This window comes from Nycticebus coucang, chromosome X (genome assembly GCF_027406575.1).
Source record: "Nycticebus coucang isolate mNycCou1 chromosome X, mNycCou1.pri, whole genome shotgun sequence".
NCBI lineage: Eukaryota > Metazoa > Chordata > Mammalia > Primates > Lorisidae > Nycticebus > Nycticebus coucang.
Genome location: NC_069804.1, coordinates 66,001,793 through 66,016,471, shown reverse-complemented (window position 1 = coordinate 66,016,471; position 14,679 = coordinate 66,001,793). Strand labels below are relative to the sequence as shown.

The window sequence follows — 14,679 nt, the reverse complement described above, 5'->3', positions numbered from 1 at the left end:
GAGATCTTGAAAAAACAATACTTTGTTGTACATGGAATTAGAAAAAACCTCGAATTGCCAAAACATTACTCAGAAATAAGAACAAAACTGGAGGAATCACGCTACCAGACCTCAGCCTATACTATAAATCAATAGTGATCAAAACAGCATGGTACTGGCACAAAAAAAGAGAAGTAGATGTCTGGAACAGAATAGAGCACCAAGAGATGAATTGAGCTACTTACCATTATTTGATCTTTGACAAGCCAATTAAAAACATTCAGTGGGTAAAAGATTCCCTATTTTACAAATGGTTCCGGGTTAACTGGCTGGCAACCTGTAGAAGACTGAAACTGGACCCACACCTTTTACCATTAAGTAAGATAGACTCTCACTTGATTAAAGATTTAAACTTAAGACATGTAACTATAAAAATACTGGAAGAGAGTGCAGGGAATACTCTTGAAGATATTGGTCCAGGCGAGTATTTTATGAGGAGGACCCCCCGGGCAATTGAAGCAGCTTCAAAAATACACTACTGGGACCTAATCAAACTAAAAAGTTTCTGCACAGCCAAGAACACAGTAAGTAAAGAAAGCAAACAGCCCTCAGAATGGGAGAAGATATTTTCAGGTTATGTCTCCGACAAATGTTTAATAACCAGAATCCACAGAGAACTCAAACATATAAGTAAGAAAAGAACAAGTGATCCTATTGCAGGCTGGGCAATGGACATGAAGAGAAAGTTCTCTGAAGTCGACAGGCACACGGCCTTCAGACATATGAAAAAATGCTCATCATCTTTAATCATCAGAGAAATGCAAATCAAAACTACTTTGAGATATCATCTAACTCCCATAAGATTAACCCATATCACATACTCCCAAGACAAGAGATGTTGGCATGGATGTGGAGAAAAAGGAACACTTCTACACTGCTGGTGGGAATGCAAATTAATACATTCCTTTTGGAAAGATGTTTGGGAGAACACTTAGAGATCTAAAAATAGACCTGCCATTCAATCCTATAATTCCTCTACTAGGTATATACCCAGAAGACCAAAAATCACATCATAGGTGCATCTTACAGGGGTATTTGTGAAACTTGGTAAATGTAGAATGTAAAGGTTTTGGCACAGTAACTGAGATAATGCCGGAAAGGCTATGTTAACCACTGTGATAAAAATGTGTCAAATGGTCTATGAAGCGAGTGTATGATGCCCCATGATCATATCAATGTATATAGTTATGATTTAATAAAAAAAATCACATCATAACAAAGATATTTGTCCCATAATGTTTATTGCAGCCCAATTCATAATTGCTAGCTAAGTCATGGAAAAAGCCCAAGTGCCCATCGATCCACAAATGGATTAATAAACTGTGGTATATGTACACCATGGAATATTATGCAGCCTTAAAGAAAGATGGAGACTTTACCTCTTTCATGTTTATATGGATGGAGCTGGAACATATTCTCCTTAGTAAAGTACCTCAAGAATGAGATACTTAGTAAAGTATCTCAAGAATGGAAGTACTTAGCCCTACTATGAAACTAATTTATGGCTTTCACATGAATGCTGTAACCCAGTTATAACCTGAGAATAGGGGGAAGTGGGAATGGGAGGGGAGTTAGGGGGGAGGTAGGTGGAGGGATGTTGATTGTTGGGATTACACCTGCGGTGCATCTTACAAGCTTATATGTGAAACTTAGTAAATGTAGAATGTTAATGTCTTAACACAATAACTAAGAAACTGCCAGGAAGTCTATGTTAACCAGTGTGATGAAAATGTGTCAAATGGTCTATAAAACTAGTGTATGGTGCCCCATGATCACATTAATGTACACAGCTATGATTTGATAATAATAGAAAAAAAAATTCTAACCTAGCCCAGGACTCTGATGGGTATACTCACTTCCTTCCCTGGCTAGCCCAGCACGTCCTACACCAAAAGTTAGTTCTAATGGTGCTGGTTCATTCATATACTGGTGCTACCTCTAAATCAGGTCAGTGAGGAATAGGAAGAAACAGTAAAAAGTATACTATGTAGTACTGCAATGAGCAATGCCATGATATATTGCTACAGAGGCATTCCAAATGCCAAGTCTGAGCACTTAAGGCTGGCTATATTTAATTTTTGAATTGACTGACTGACTGGATAGACTCTGCCAATTTCTTGTTCATCGCTAAAATCCCATCCTCTTCACTGGGGGTTGAGTTCCAAGATTTTGAGGTGGATGAGAGAAAAATATATGACCACAAAATGGCAATGCACACAAGGAGATTTTTATTTCGGTGGTGCTTTGACAGGTTTTTGGAGAGGGGAAGTCTCTTTCACAACAGGAAAACTTCCAAAGGCAGCAGCAGGGGGCCACTGTCCAAAAGAAGAAAAGGATAAGGCAGCTCTTGAAGTAGAGGAAAATAAGAGAGGACCTTAAGTGTCAGGGGGATGTAGCAGCCAGAAGAGGACTCTGAAGGCAAGCCAGGGCCCAGGATCTTTTACAGGCCCTGGGATTGCCTTAACTATGGCTAGCAGATGTCTGGTGCCGTTTCGTATGTTATGTAAAGCAGGTAAACTCTAAATGGCTACAAATATCCTTTCTTTGGCCATATTTAAAGCAATTGCATGTGTAAAAAAGTACAGTTTTGTGCTGGTGGGCTTTGAGTGAATGGTCTTAGCCTGCCATGAAGAAGTAATGAACACGAGGCTATCTTTAACCCAGTGATATAACAATATGTCACTTAGCCACTATGATTAATCTGACTGGCAGGTCTGAGGTTGAATCCATTCAATTTGTACTATCAATAGAACTCTAAGCAGCGAGGTAAGATCAAGCTGCAGCATGAATCTGAACTTAGAAGGTTAAGCATACACTCATCATACTACTGCCCTTGAGTTTTTATCTAAGAGAAAGGAAAGTATAGGTCTACACAAAGGCTTTTACATTGCTTGGGTCCCTAGGGAGCACATTTCTGGAGGAGGGAGGTTGGCAGTGAGGGTGAAAACTAAATGGCCAGAAGCTGAAGATAAATATGGATACACAGTGGTTTTTATCTTCACCAGATCACATGGATGAAAGACAATGGAAATGTAGATGTACCTTTTTTGAGAAGTTCAACATCCAAAAGTGGAAGTTGGTGGAGGGAAGGGATTAAAAAGTCTCCCACTGAACAAATAATTCAGATAGCTCTTCCAGTTATGTACTGTCCTGGCAGGCAGAATGGAATTGTCTTGGGGAAGGCTCAGGCCATCACTCCCTAGTCCATTTTCTGTCTCCAGAGAGATGCTGGTCAAGACATCCTTTATAGGGGGAGAATTGCACAAATGAATTCCTTTTTCTTTTTTATTAAATCATAGCTGTGTACATTGATATGATCATGGGGCATCATACACTAGTTTCATAGACCGTTTGACAAATTTTTATCACATTTTTCCCCTTTGTCAGACCCAGTCACTGATATCACTGCAGATGGGTGACCCAGTTGCCTGTAGTGAACAGATACTCCAGGGGTTTGCGCCTGCCTGAATCGCAAGGAAATCTGCCAGGCCTCTGCACTCTGCTGCTATTTAGCAAGAGGAGGTGAGGCCTGACATCCTCCGGCACTTGATGAAGGTTGGGGGGTGTTCACTCAGGCTCAGTCCAACCCTGATTGATGTTACTGACAGAACAGAGCAGAACAGAACAGAACAGTACAACTTCGTGAGATTCTGTCTCTGTTCCTGGTAAAATGGCCTGCATAAGATAAGCTGTTCTGAGTTCCAACCTCTTTGCTGCTGGAGGTTTGTATTCGGTTGCCTCTCTGAGTCGGCCCCGCCCCGGAAGCTTCCCAGATTTGTGAGTAGCCTCAGGCAAATCTTTTACTCACAGGTGGCCTCCTGTGGTTGTCCAGGGAGACAGAAGGTGTGGCTTCAGAATATCAGGAGTGAGCCAGTTCAGTTTGCTGTTAGAAGAAAAAAAAAAGGCTCTCATGCCCCAGAGTGGGCACTGACCAGCCGCAGTTTATGCCCTGTCCACACCCCTGGAGAGATCACCCAAAAATCCGGACTCCTGGGGGACAGGCCTCCAGATTTCAGAGTGAGGGGAAGGAGAGTGCTGGGAGCCCAGAGCTGTAGGTAGCGAGTACACTCAGTTCCACACAGTTTTATGCCCGGCTGCACCACTGCCAGAAGACAGCTGCCGCTCTGCGTCTGAAGGAAACTCGGCTCTGGAGCGATTCCCTCAGCCACGGCTCTATGTCTGAGGGAACTGCCACTATGGAGCGGTTCTCCTCTAGCTGGTTGTTCTCTCCTCGCTCATACACCCCTGAGTCAGCACAGCTCAGTCACTGTCCACATCCCACAGAGAAATCACCCAAGAATCCAGACTCCTGGGGGACAGGCCTCCAGATTTTAGAGTGAGTGGAGGGGGGTGCTGGGAGATCAGGGTTGCAGGCAAAGGATATTTACAGTTTTATACAGTTTTATGCCTAGCAGGAGAACACCATGGCACCCTAGTAGGGGAGGTAGGTCCATTTTTTAGGAGGTCTCTCCCATGGAGTGTAGTGGGAGGGCCTTTGATTTCTGCCCATTTGTTTGTTTGTGGGGCTCTTGAGCCAGTCTCATGGGGGAGGGGGGACTCCCATCGCTTAGCAATGGGTTTTGTACCTTTTGTTTGCGTCCTTGTGGTCTCAGCTCACTTCAGTGGGGTTGATGTGTGTTCTTCAGCCTTCTCTCTTAGTGCAGCTCAGATCCACCAGGTTACCTGCTAAATTTTTGTCCCTTAACTCTCTTTCTAGACGGGAGCCTCTGTAGGAAGCTGGATTCAGTCCGCCATCTTGTCCCCAACCAATGAATTCCTTTTTAAAAATTCCTCAAAGCCTGTCAGAAGATGTAAAGCTTGCGGAAGAGAGGGAATCAGAGCCTGAGCAAAGTCTCAGAGTGGCCCAGATCGCCCTAACTGTGGTTTGGGAAGTTTTTTTCTTTTCTTTTCTTTTTTTTTTTTTTTTTTTCACTAAGATGAGACAGACAGAGAAAGAAATGTCCTGCACTCATTAAACATTTAAGGGGAAACTCGGGCTTAATGTAACAGAGACCGTTCATTCTAGGAAATTTTATTATATTCTCAGAGAGGACTTAAGGGCACATGGCTCTGTGTTCAGGCTGGGGTTTCTCTGGTGCAAGAGTATGACTGGTCATTTGGAATAAACATGCCATTACCCCTGTCCCCTATCCCCATCTTCCACCTGGACAAGAGATAAATTATGATGTGAATTTTTAGGAACCACCAAACCTTGGCCCTAGCTCTGGTTCACATTCTCTGCCACATCACAGAAGGTTAGGCCAAGGTACACAGTGAATGAGAACTACACTTTTATGGTGCCCTCATCTCCTGTTTAACCCTGTTCCCTTTTGTGTTAGCTCAGGAGTGACCACTCTGGGATCACTAAAGTTGTCAGTGGGAGGATACAACCCATCATGGGCTCCTCCCAGCCTGCTCTGTGTGGAGAACTCCCAATTCCCCTTTCTCCTTCAAGGAAGGATGCCACGCCTATGTAGCTTCTCCTTCAGAAACTACAGATTGGAGGTGTGCCTTTCCACAAAACCTAGTTCTAAGAGATTTGTAGCAAGTGAGAGTGACTGACTGGATGTCTAAGCATGATGGCTACCTAGTCAGCAGACCTAAAGAACTGTTCCTCCAGGTAGTGAATGAATTTTGGATTTCATGTTTGTGTCTCACCATTGCCAGAGTGAAAGCTAAGAGAGTTGAGCTGGATCAGACAGCAGGTGGAACTAGCCTTTAAAAGATAATCTCCCAGTTCATATGCAGGTCCTTGTGTTCAAGTTCTCAGAGTGCCTCCTGAGATAGGAAGCCCAGCCAAGTCCTGTGTATGAATAGAAGGCTGTAGGTTAATTTGTCACCTGTACTTCTGAATACAAGAGGTGAATATGTTCTGTACTTTGACAGTCCCAGGAACAGATCACTGAAATATGGGTAGCTCTGGAAGTATTTTTCTCATGATTTGGTAATATCTTATTACAGGTGTTGATTATGGAATACACTAAGAGAAAAAAAGTTTTTATTTTACTAAAGTGTCTCTCCATCTCAATACATGCTGCCAGTTCAATCACAAAACTATGTGCTATTTTCTTCAATTTTTGCCTATTTTGGATTCTAAACATAAATGTGCTTAAAATACTCAAGTTGTCAATATAGTTGAATATATACATTTTGTAAGACTAATCTATAGAAATCTACAATCCTGCTCCTCCAAGGATAGGGCTCTGTGAGGCATGACTTTACATGAAAGCCAAGCATCTTCTCTCCCTATTTAACCCAGGTGCAGGAGAACAGAGCAGCATTTAAGGTATAAACTAGGATAGTCTTAAAGAGAACATTTGCTTCTCACGCTTCTAATGAAAGATGCCACCTCACCAGCTCTCTTTGCAGATGGAGCAGACAGGTCCTGGGAAGGGATAGACTGCAGGCCTCCTAGGCTTTGTGCACTAAGCCAGTGACACACTTTTGTGCCAGAGGCTGGGTTTTGCAGTAAAACTGAGTTCAGGCCAGGGAACCCTGGGTCCATCAAAAACCCTAAATTCCTAAAATATCCAGGCCTATTGCTTTAATCATTGTTTCACCACAGAAACTCCAGTGTGGTGGAAAAATATTCTTTGTGTGAGCGAGCTAACAACTGCAACACCAGAAGGTAGGGTGCCTGCTATTTATACAAACTAAAAAGAGCAAGACCCCCCATAACCTGATAAAGGATATGAAGACAGTTATTGATTTATTGCCTCTCAGTTCTAAATTCACCCTTCAATGTATGTTGTCAGATAATTGAGGGATTCTGTAAGCACCTCCCTTTCAAAGTAACATCAAAAATCATGTGACCTTTTTTGCTGAAGGGACAATGAAGAAGTAAGTGGCCATTCTATGATTTCTAGTTCTCAGAGGTGTGGATGTGAGGATATTTGGGGATGCTGTGTCCCACGCCTTGACTGAGAGCAACTGTCTCTCAGGAAATGTGCCATCCTTGCATGCCCCAGTGATCGGCTTTGGGGGCTCTCTTGATAGGGACATCCTGTGCTTCAAGTCATCTACCCCCTGATTCCCTCTGCTTATTTGCATCCCTCTGCTCTCTTACTCCCCAGCCACACACACTGCAAGGTTTATGTAGTCCTTCTAGCACTGGAAACTTTCTAACACTGAACCCACCACCCCAACTCTTGGCCTATCCTGTACACAGGCCATTGTCTGCTCTAGGACTCCAGTTGAACTGGGATCCTCAACTCCTACTACATGCCCACATACTGGCCACTAGTTAAGGCTTGTCCACACTACTCTGCTCTGAAGAGTTGCTTTCTGCTTTCCCTGTGACAGTAGACCAGCTCTGTATCTGCAAACCAGCCCAGATACTGACAAACCAGTGGAATTTCTCTACTGTCCAGTGGGTTCTTCTCCAAAGAAGGTACGAACTCCAGCCTTGGGAAGGAGACCCCATTCTAAGTTTGTCGTTCCTTGGGAATGCTCCTTCAGCCCAAGAAAAAAGTCCATATGGAATATTCTTATAAGTTTTATCATAGAATTTATGGACAAATTAGTAGAATCAATAAAATAATACCTATGTGTGTAGGAGAAAAAAATTAACATCCAAAAGACAATTGCATTGTATTTAGCAGAGACACTTTAGACAATGAAATCTTCAATGACAGTATTTGCAACATGTGAAGTACCTAGGATAAAAAGGTTATCTTATGAGGAAAATATAAAAATATTATGGGGCACATTAAAGGAGATCTTACTAAAAGGAGAGACAGACCATGAATCAAACTTTCATTATTGAGAAGTCAAATCTAAAATATCAACACAATGCTAATTAGAACCCAAGATGAACTGTTGGTTGAACTTTCTAGATCTTTAGTAATTAAGACAGTGTGGTATTTCAAATAGATGAATATGCCCATGGCACTTAAAAGAGCGTATAAAAACTAACCCACACATGTGTCCATAATTGATTTATGTCACTATAATTAAATTGTAAAAAGGAAGACTTTTCAATAAGGAGCTCACTGAGAAAATTGGATAGCCACATGAAATAAATAAATAAATAGGACCCTACCCAACACCATCAATTGCAGGCTGATTAGGACGTGAATGTGGAAGGCAAAACTGTACATATTTTAGAATATAATATAGAGAATATTTTCATGACTCAGTTTTTTTTTTTTTTCTGAAAACAGCAAAGATTTCTGACAACAGAAAAGCAGTGGCCATAAGGAAACAAATGATGAATTTGACTATATTATATAAGATCTTCTGTACACAAAACACAGCACAAAGCCAGTGAAAATACAAACAACAGAGCAAGGGAATATTTTGGCCACATTTAAAATATATAAAAGACTCATTAAATCAGTAAGTAGAAGATGGAAAACGGAAATAAAAAATGGACTAAAAGAGTTAAATTTGAACAGGGCTTCTACAAAAGAAAAATTCTAAAAGGCTTTGGATTTTTGGAATAAACATGAAAATGTGCCAAAGCCTAAGAAAAGTGATTTGGGTATCACTCACTCATGGATTGGTAAAATTTAAATTCTGTCAATACTTGGCATAGGTGAAGATGTAGAGCAACAGGAACTTTCTATGCTGCTGGTGGGATTGACAATTGGCACAACCACTATAGAAAACAATTTCACATCATCTAGTAAGGCTGAAGACACCTACACCCTATTCCCCGATGAGTCTATTGAATGTGTACCCTGGAGAGCCTTTTAATGTGTGTTCCATGAGAAGTGTATGAGAATGTTCATAATAATAGTCAAAAACTAGAAACAACCCTAATGTCCATTCACTGTAGAATAGAAGGGTATAATCATACCATAATCATTTTACTATAAGCATACATTGGAATGCTGATCAACAACAGAGACAAAGGATATGCCCATAGCTACTATGAACAACATGAACAAGTTGCTCAAATATAGTTTAGAGTGAAAGAGGCAAACCATAAAAGGAAACATTCAATATAATTTGATTTATATAACTCCATAGAAACTGTAGTATTTAGGGATGTACAAAAGTGGTGAGGCTATAAAGAAACACACTGAAATGGTTATTATAATGTCAAAGTAATGACAATATCTATATGGGAGGGTGTGGATTGTGGCTGTATTCTGGAAGTCTGTCAATGGTCTATTTCTTGACCTTGGTCTTGGTTACATGGGTGTTTGCCTATATAAACTCTCTAAGCCTTACAGATACGCTGTATGCACTCTTCTGCCTCTCATATTTGAAAAATGCTTACCCTGAAAATTGTATTAAAACCAAAAGTATGTGGAGTAGAAATTTTGTTGAGGTTTGGATGGTTACAGATGAAAAATTTGATCTTCCAGTTAAGAGACCAGCAAGCATCCACAATTGTTAAAAGAGGTAGAGAGCCAGGAGTATTTAAATGATAGGCAACCCGTAATCTAGTCATCACCCTTTCTCTTACCAGACATTTCACCTTATATTTATATCAAGTCCCAATTCATTGTGGACAAATTGGAGGATTGCCATCATCATTGATAAGATCATTAGGCATCACAGGCTGAGTCCATTACAGGAAGACTGGGCAACCACACTTGAATGCAAGCAGGTACACCAGGGCTATTGGGCAAGGTCATCTGTGCATTTTACTCCACGAATTGCAGTGACTTGGGTTTTAACCTTATCACATTTAACTGGAACTCTGACCCAGAGACCTCCATGTAAACTGAAGAATGTCCTCACTGTGCTGTGAGATTGGACATGAAATTTATCATGGCACAACCAGAGGTGGAAGGGCAAAGAGTTGCTTTAGGCTGTGCATGTGGTATAAAGAGAAACTAGGAGGGGGTTGGGTTTTCTTTTTTTTAATTTAATTTTGTTATTAAATCATAGTTGTGTACATTAATGCGATCATGGGGCACCATCCACTGGTTTTATAGACCATTTGACATATTTTCATCACACTGGTTAACATAGCCTTCCTGGGATTTTCTTAGTTATTGTGTTAAGACATTTATATTCTACATTTACTAAGTTTCACATGTACCCTTGTAAGATGCACTGTAGGTGTAATCCCACCAATCACTCTCCCTCCGCCCATCCTTCTCCTCCCTCTCCTCCCTCTCCTCCTTCCCCATATTCTTAGGTTATAACCGGGTTATAGCTTTCATATCAAAGCCACAAATTAGTTTCATGGTAGGGCTGAGTACATTTCAGTATAAATTGTTTCATCCTCCAGACTCTTCCTTCATAGGTTTAATATTGCGCCTCCATTTGGCCTAATCTCTTACCCATTCTAATCTTTGTATTGGCAGGACAAAAATTTATACCACATTTTCCCAAGGACCTCCTTCAAGACAATTCTGAGTATGGAAGTTGGGGATGGCGGGGGCGTGGTGGTGGTGGTGTTAGAAGGTGGTGATATTGTAGGACATTTCCAGTAGAAAAGCTAGCACTATGGTGAGTTAATGCTCACATATAAAGACAGCTTACTCTCTCAGGAATTTTCTCTCATCCATCAACCCAGCCAGCTAGAAGACATTTCTTTTTTTTTTTTTTTTGCAGTTTTTTTTTTTTTTTTTTTGGCCAGGGCTGGGTTTGAACCCGCCACCTCTGGCATATGGGGCCAGCGCCCTACTCCGTTGAGCCACAGGCTTTACCAATGCAAAATACTAAGCAACGCATTTAGCACTGAGAGTATGTTTATTTTGGTATATACGACAAAGTACGGATTTAAATTGCTTTTAGCAGACAGCTAGTGAGGTGTTCCAGCATCATTATTGAATGAACTGTCATATCACCATTACCTAAGAAGACTTCTTTAATTACTAATATTAATTGTGGAACATTTTCATTTATACCGGGCTCTGCCCCATGGACTTTCTATTTTGTTCCAGAGACCCAGTACCAGAATATTTAAATCACTGTGTCGTTAAATACGTTTTAATATCTGATAGGGCCAGTTTCTGCACGCTGCACATTTTTTTTTTCCTCTTTCAAGAAAGTGTTCAGGCCGGCGGCAGGGGGCGGGGTCGCTCCTCCTCCCGGGCTCTGGTTCCAGCTGAGCCGCACCTACCTAGAGATGGAAATCCCGAGGCTTCTCTCAGCTCACGGGACACGACCGGGCGTCTGTAGCCGTAGCCCCGCGGGCGGTGGGCGTGTAGACCAAGGCCCTGACCCGCTGGCTGGCCAGGTACCCACGCACCGCCTTCTGCTGTTTCGGGGCCCCCAAGATGGCGGTTCTTGTCCGCGGAGCAGGGAGGCCTACACCGCAATCAGGGGGCGCTGGCCTGGAGCCTGTTGGCGCTGATGCCGGATCACTCTAGCAGCCGCAGCGATGACTTCTTCCTGGTACTGCTTGACCCGCTGGGTGGCGATGTGGAGACTGCGGACGCTGGTCAGGCTGCAGGGCTGGTGTGGAGGGAAGTGGCTGAGGTGGGCCTAAGGCCCCAGAGAGGAGAGAGCGGCGTGAACCCCGCGGGCTGCCCGGCGCTGGGCCCCTTCTGGCTGTCCACAGTTCCCTCTCCGTCCCTGATCTCTGCCCCAAACTCCGGCCCAGCTGCAGCCTTCTCGGATACCATTACTATCCAGAATCAGGAGCTGCTGTTGTGCTTTGAGAACGGAGTCCTCAGCCTGGCCACTCCCCCGCCACCCACCTGGGAGCACCGGGTGGGGCCAGTCCCTCAGCCTGCGGGTCTGATCGCCCAACACGCTGGGTTACCCCCACACACCACGCAGCAGGGGGACTGCTCAGAGCCACCATCAGATCTCTTGCTGGCAGAGCCACCTGAATCCGCACCTGCCCAGGCGCCAGAAGAGGAGACTGAGAACCCCGCCGCTGCCCTGGGCCCCAGCGGTTCGCTGAGCCCGGGTCCAGGCATGGTGTTGTACTTCTGTCCCGAGGCGCAGTGCAGGCAAACCTTTGTTAAGAAGCACCAGCTGAAGGTGCACCTGCTGACACACAGCAGTAGCCAGGGCCAGAGGCCCTTCAAGTGCCCACTGGCTGGCTGCAGCTGGACCTTCACCACCTCTTACAAGCTCAAGAGGCACCTGCAGTCTCACGACAAACTGCGGCCCTTTGGCTGCCCAGTGGATAGCTGTGGCAAGAGCTTCACCACCGTGTACAACCTCAAGGCACACATGAAGGGCCATGAGCAGGAGAACTCCTTCAAATGCGAGGTGTGTGAAGAGAGCTTCCCCACACAGGCAAAACTCAGCACCCATCAGTGCAGCCACTTTGAGCCCGAGAGGCCTTACCAATGCTCATTTTCTGGCTGCAAGAAGACATTGATCACAGTGAGTGCCCTGTTTTCCCATAACCGCACCCATTTCAGGGAACAGGAACTCTTCTTGCTCTTTTCCTGGTTGCAGCAAACAGTATGACAAGGCTTGTAGGCTGAAAATTCACCTGCGAAGCCACACTGGTGAGAGGCCATTCCTTTGTGACTTTGATGGCTGTGAATGGAACTTCACCAGCATGTCCAAACTCTTAAGGCACAAAAGGAAGCACGAAGATGACCGGAGGTTCACGTGCCCTGTGGAAGGCTGTGGAAAATCTTTCACCAGGGCTGAGCATCTGAAAGGCCACAGCATAACCCACCTGGGCACAAAACCTTTTGTGTGCCCTGTGGAAGGCTGTTGTGTCAGGTTCTCCGCTCACAGTAGTCTCTACATTCACTCAAAAAAACACCTGCAGGCTGTGGACGCTTGGAAGAGCCATTGCCCGGTCTCCACCTGTAATAAGCTCTTCACATCCAAACACAGCATGAAGACGCACATGGCCAAAAGACACAACATCAGCCAGGATCTCTTAGTTCAGCTAGCAGCAGCAAATTCTCTTACACCCAGTAGTGAACATGCTATGTAGGGACAGCATGATCTCAGAGATGTAGAGATAGTGTCTCTCTTCTCTGAAGTGCCTGACAGTAGTTCTACTGCAGTGCTGGACGCAGCATTGGTGAACTCTGGAATCTTGACCATTGATGTGACTTCTGTGAGCTCAACTCTGGCAGGGAACCTTCCTGCTGGTAATGGTAAGTCCTTAGGGCAGGCCATGGACCCCGAGGCCTTGATGGCCACCGGTGACCTTCCTCAAAATCTGAATACCTCTCTCTTTTTTGGAACAGCAGCTACTGGTTTTCAGCAGAGCTCCTTAGAAGTGGGGCCACTGAGATCACTGGGCTCTATGGCTATGAAAAATTCCAGTCCAGAGCCCCAAGCTTTGACACCCAGCAATAAGCTAACAGTGGACACAGATGCTCTGACTCTTTCAAGCACCCTTTGTGAAAACAGTGTCTCAGAACTACTGATACCAACTAAAGTGGAATGGAACATACATCCTAACTCTGACTTCTTAGGACAGGAGGAAGAAACTCAGTATGGACTCTCCAATCCAGCAGGGACCAATCGTTCTCAGAAAGAAACAGATTCTATCACAGTGACTGGAAGCTCATTTTTGGTATGAACCAACTCTATTTCTCACCATGTGGGTTACTTTTATTACAACCAACTTTGAGGATATTCTGTAGTGAATGTTTAAATGCAGTCATTTATTATTGGTTTTCAAAAGAACACAGCCCTGGACTACAAGTTTGGAGATTTAAATTCTGATCATGAGTCTGAAACTGACCAGTTGTGTGACCCTCAACAAGTCACTTAACATATCTGAGCCCTAATTTCCTTATTTATAAGATTAGTTGGTTTGAATAGATTGTTTTTTAAGGTTTTTTAAGCTTTGTTTTTGCATTTGTTTGTACTCTTTCCTGAAAAATTCAGGGCATTTTACAATCATTAATTATTGCATGTGTGCTTTCAACATAATGAAAAAGGCTTTGAGTCCTTCAAGCATTAAATGATCACAGATTGAGGAACTGCTGTTTTACATCAAAAATCTAATGGAAATTTTAAATAGTGTCAATGTATTTCTAAAATCTGGTAATAGAGTTAAATGGAAAAGCTAAAATGTTGGTTGGTGCTTCTTTATCATTCTAATCTTCAATTTTATGATGGGAGGCAGTGTTTTGTTGTGGAAAATACCATGGCTTTTACATGACAGAGACCTGGAGTGAAATACTGGCTTTGTGGTATAGAATAAGTGGCCTTAAATAAGTTTTTGAGTCTAGCGAAGCCTCAGTTTTCTAGCTGTAAAATGGTCACCTATCTGGTAAATACATCTTAGACTTATTTTTCTAATCTCATAGCTGGTATTGAAGAGAAAATTTTACATGTTTCAAGCATGCTTCTGTGAATCTTTGTTACCTTTCCTGCCCCTTATCTTCCTTGCTTACAGGAGAGAAATTAGCATAATTCATTATGACACTTTTGCAGGCAATAAGCATTTGTGAAAGTTAAAAAGTGGGGAAGGAAACTTATTTCTTCCATACATTAGAAAGGATTTTTCTCCCCTCAATTCTTGCGTGACATTGTGCACATGTTCATTAGATTAGTTTGCTAATGTTTTTGCTCTGCATTGAAAACCAGCCCATGTGGTTGCTATAGAGCCTACTGTTCCAAGGGAACCTCGAAATGGATAAGAGTGAGATTTTCTTCCCCGTTATGCCCTGGGGAGCTCTTTGCTGGCCCACTCCCAGAGGTTTTGTCTGCATTTCTAGTAGATAACCATTTATCTTACATGAGTATGTATGTTGCATTTTATACTTTCTGTAGCACCTTTTACAGCGATTATATTTA

The 14,679-nt window shown here is 43.1% G+C and overlaps 1 protein-coding gene across 1 annotated transcript; it reads left to right on the top strand.

The window, feature by feature from the left end:
- Positions 1–10,832: 10,832 nt before the first annotated feature.
- Positions 10,833–13,842, top strand: LOC128577701 (zinc finger X-linked protein ZXDB-like). The gene is given in 3 exon segments (XM_053579985.1): positions 10,833–11,281; positions 11,284–12,338; positions 12,340–13,842. Coding segments are annotated over 3 exon segments (2,379 nt in total). The 5' UTR covers positions 10,833–11,071; the 3' UTR covers positions 13,454–13,842.
- Positions 13,843–14,679: the final 837 nt, after the last annotated feature.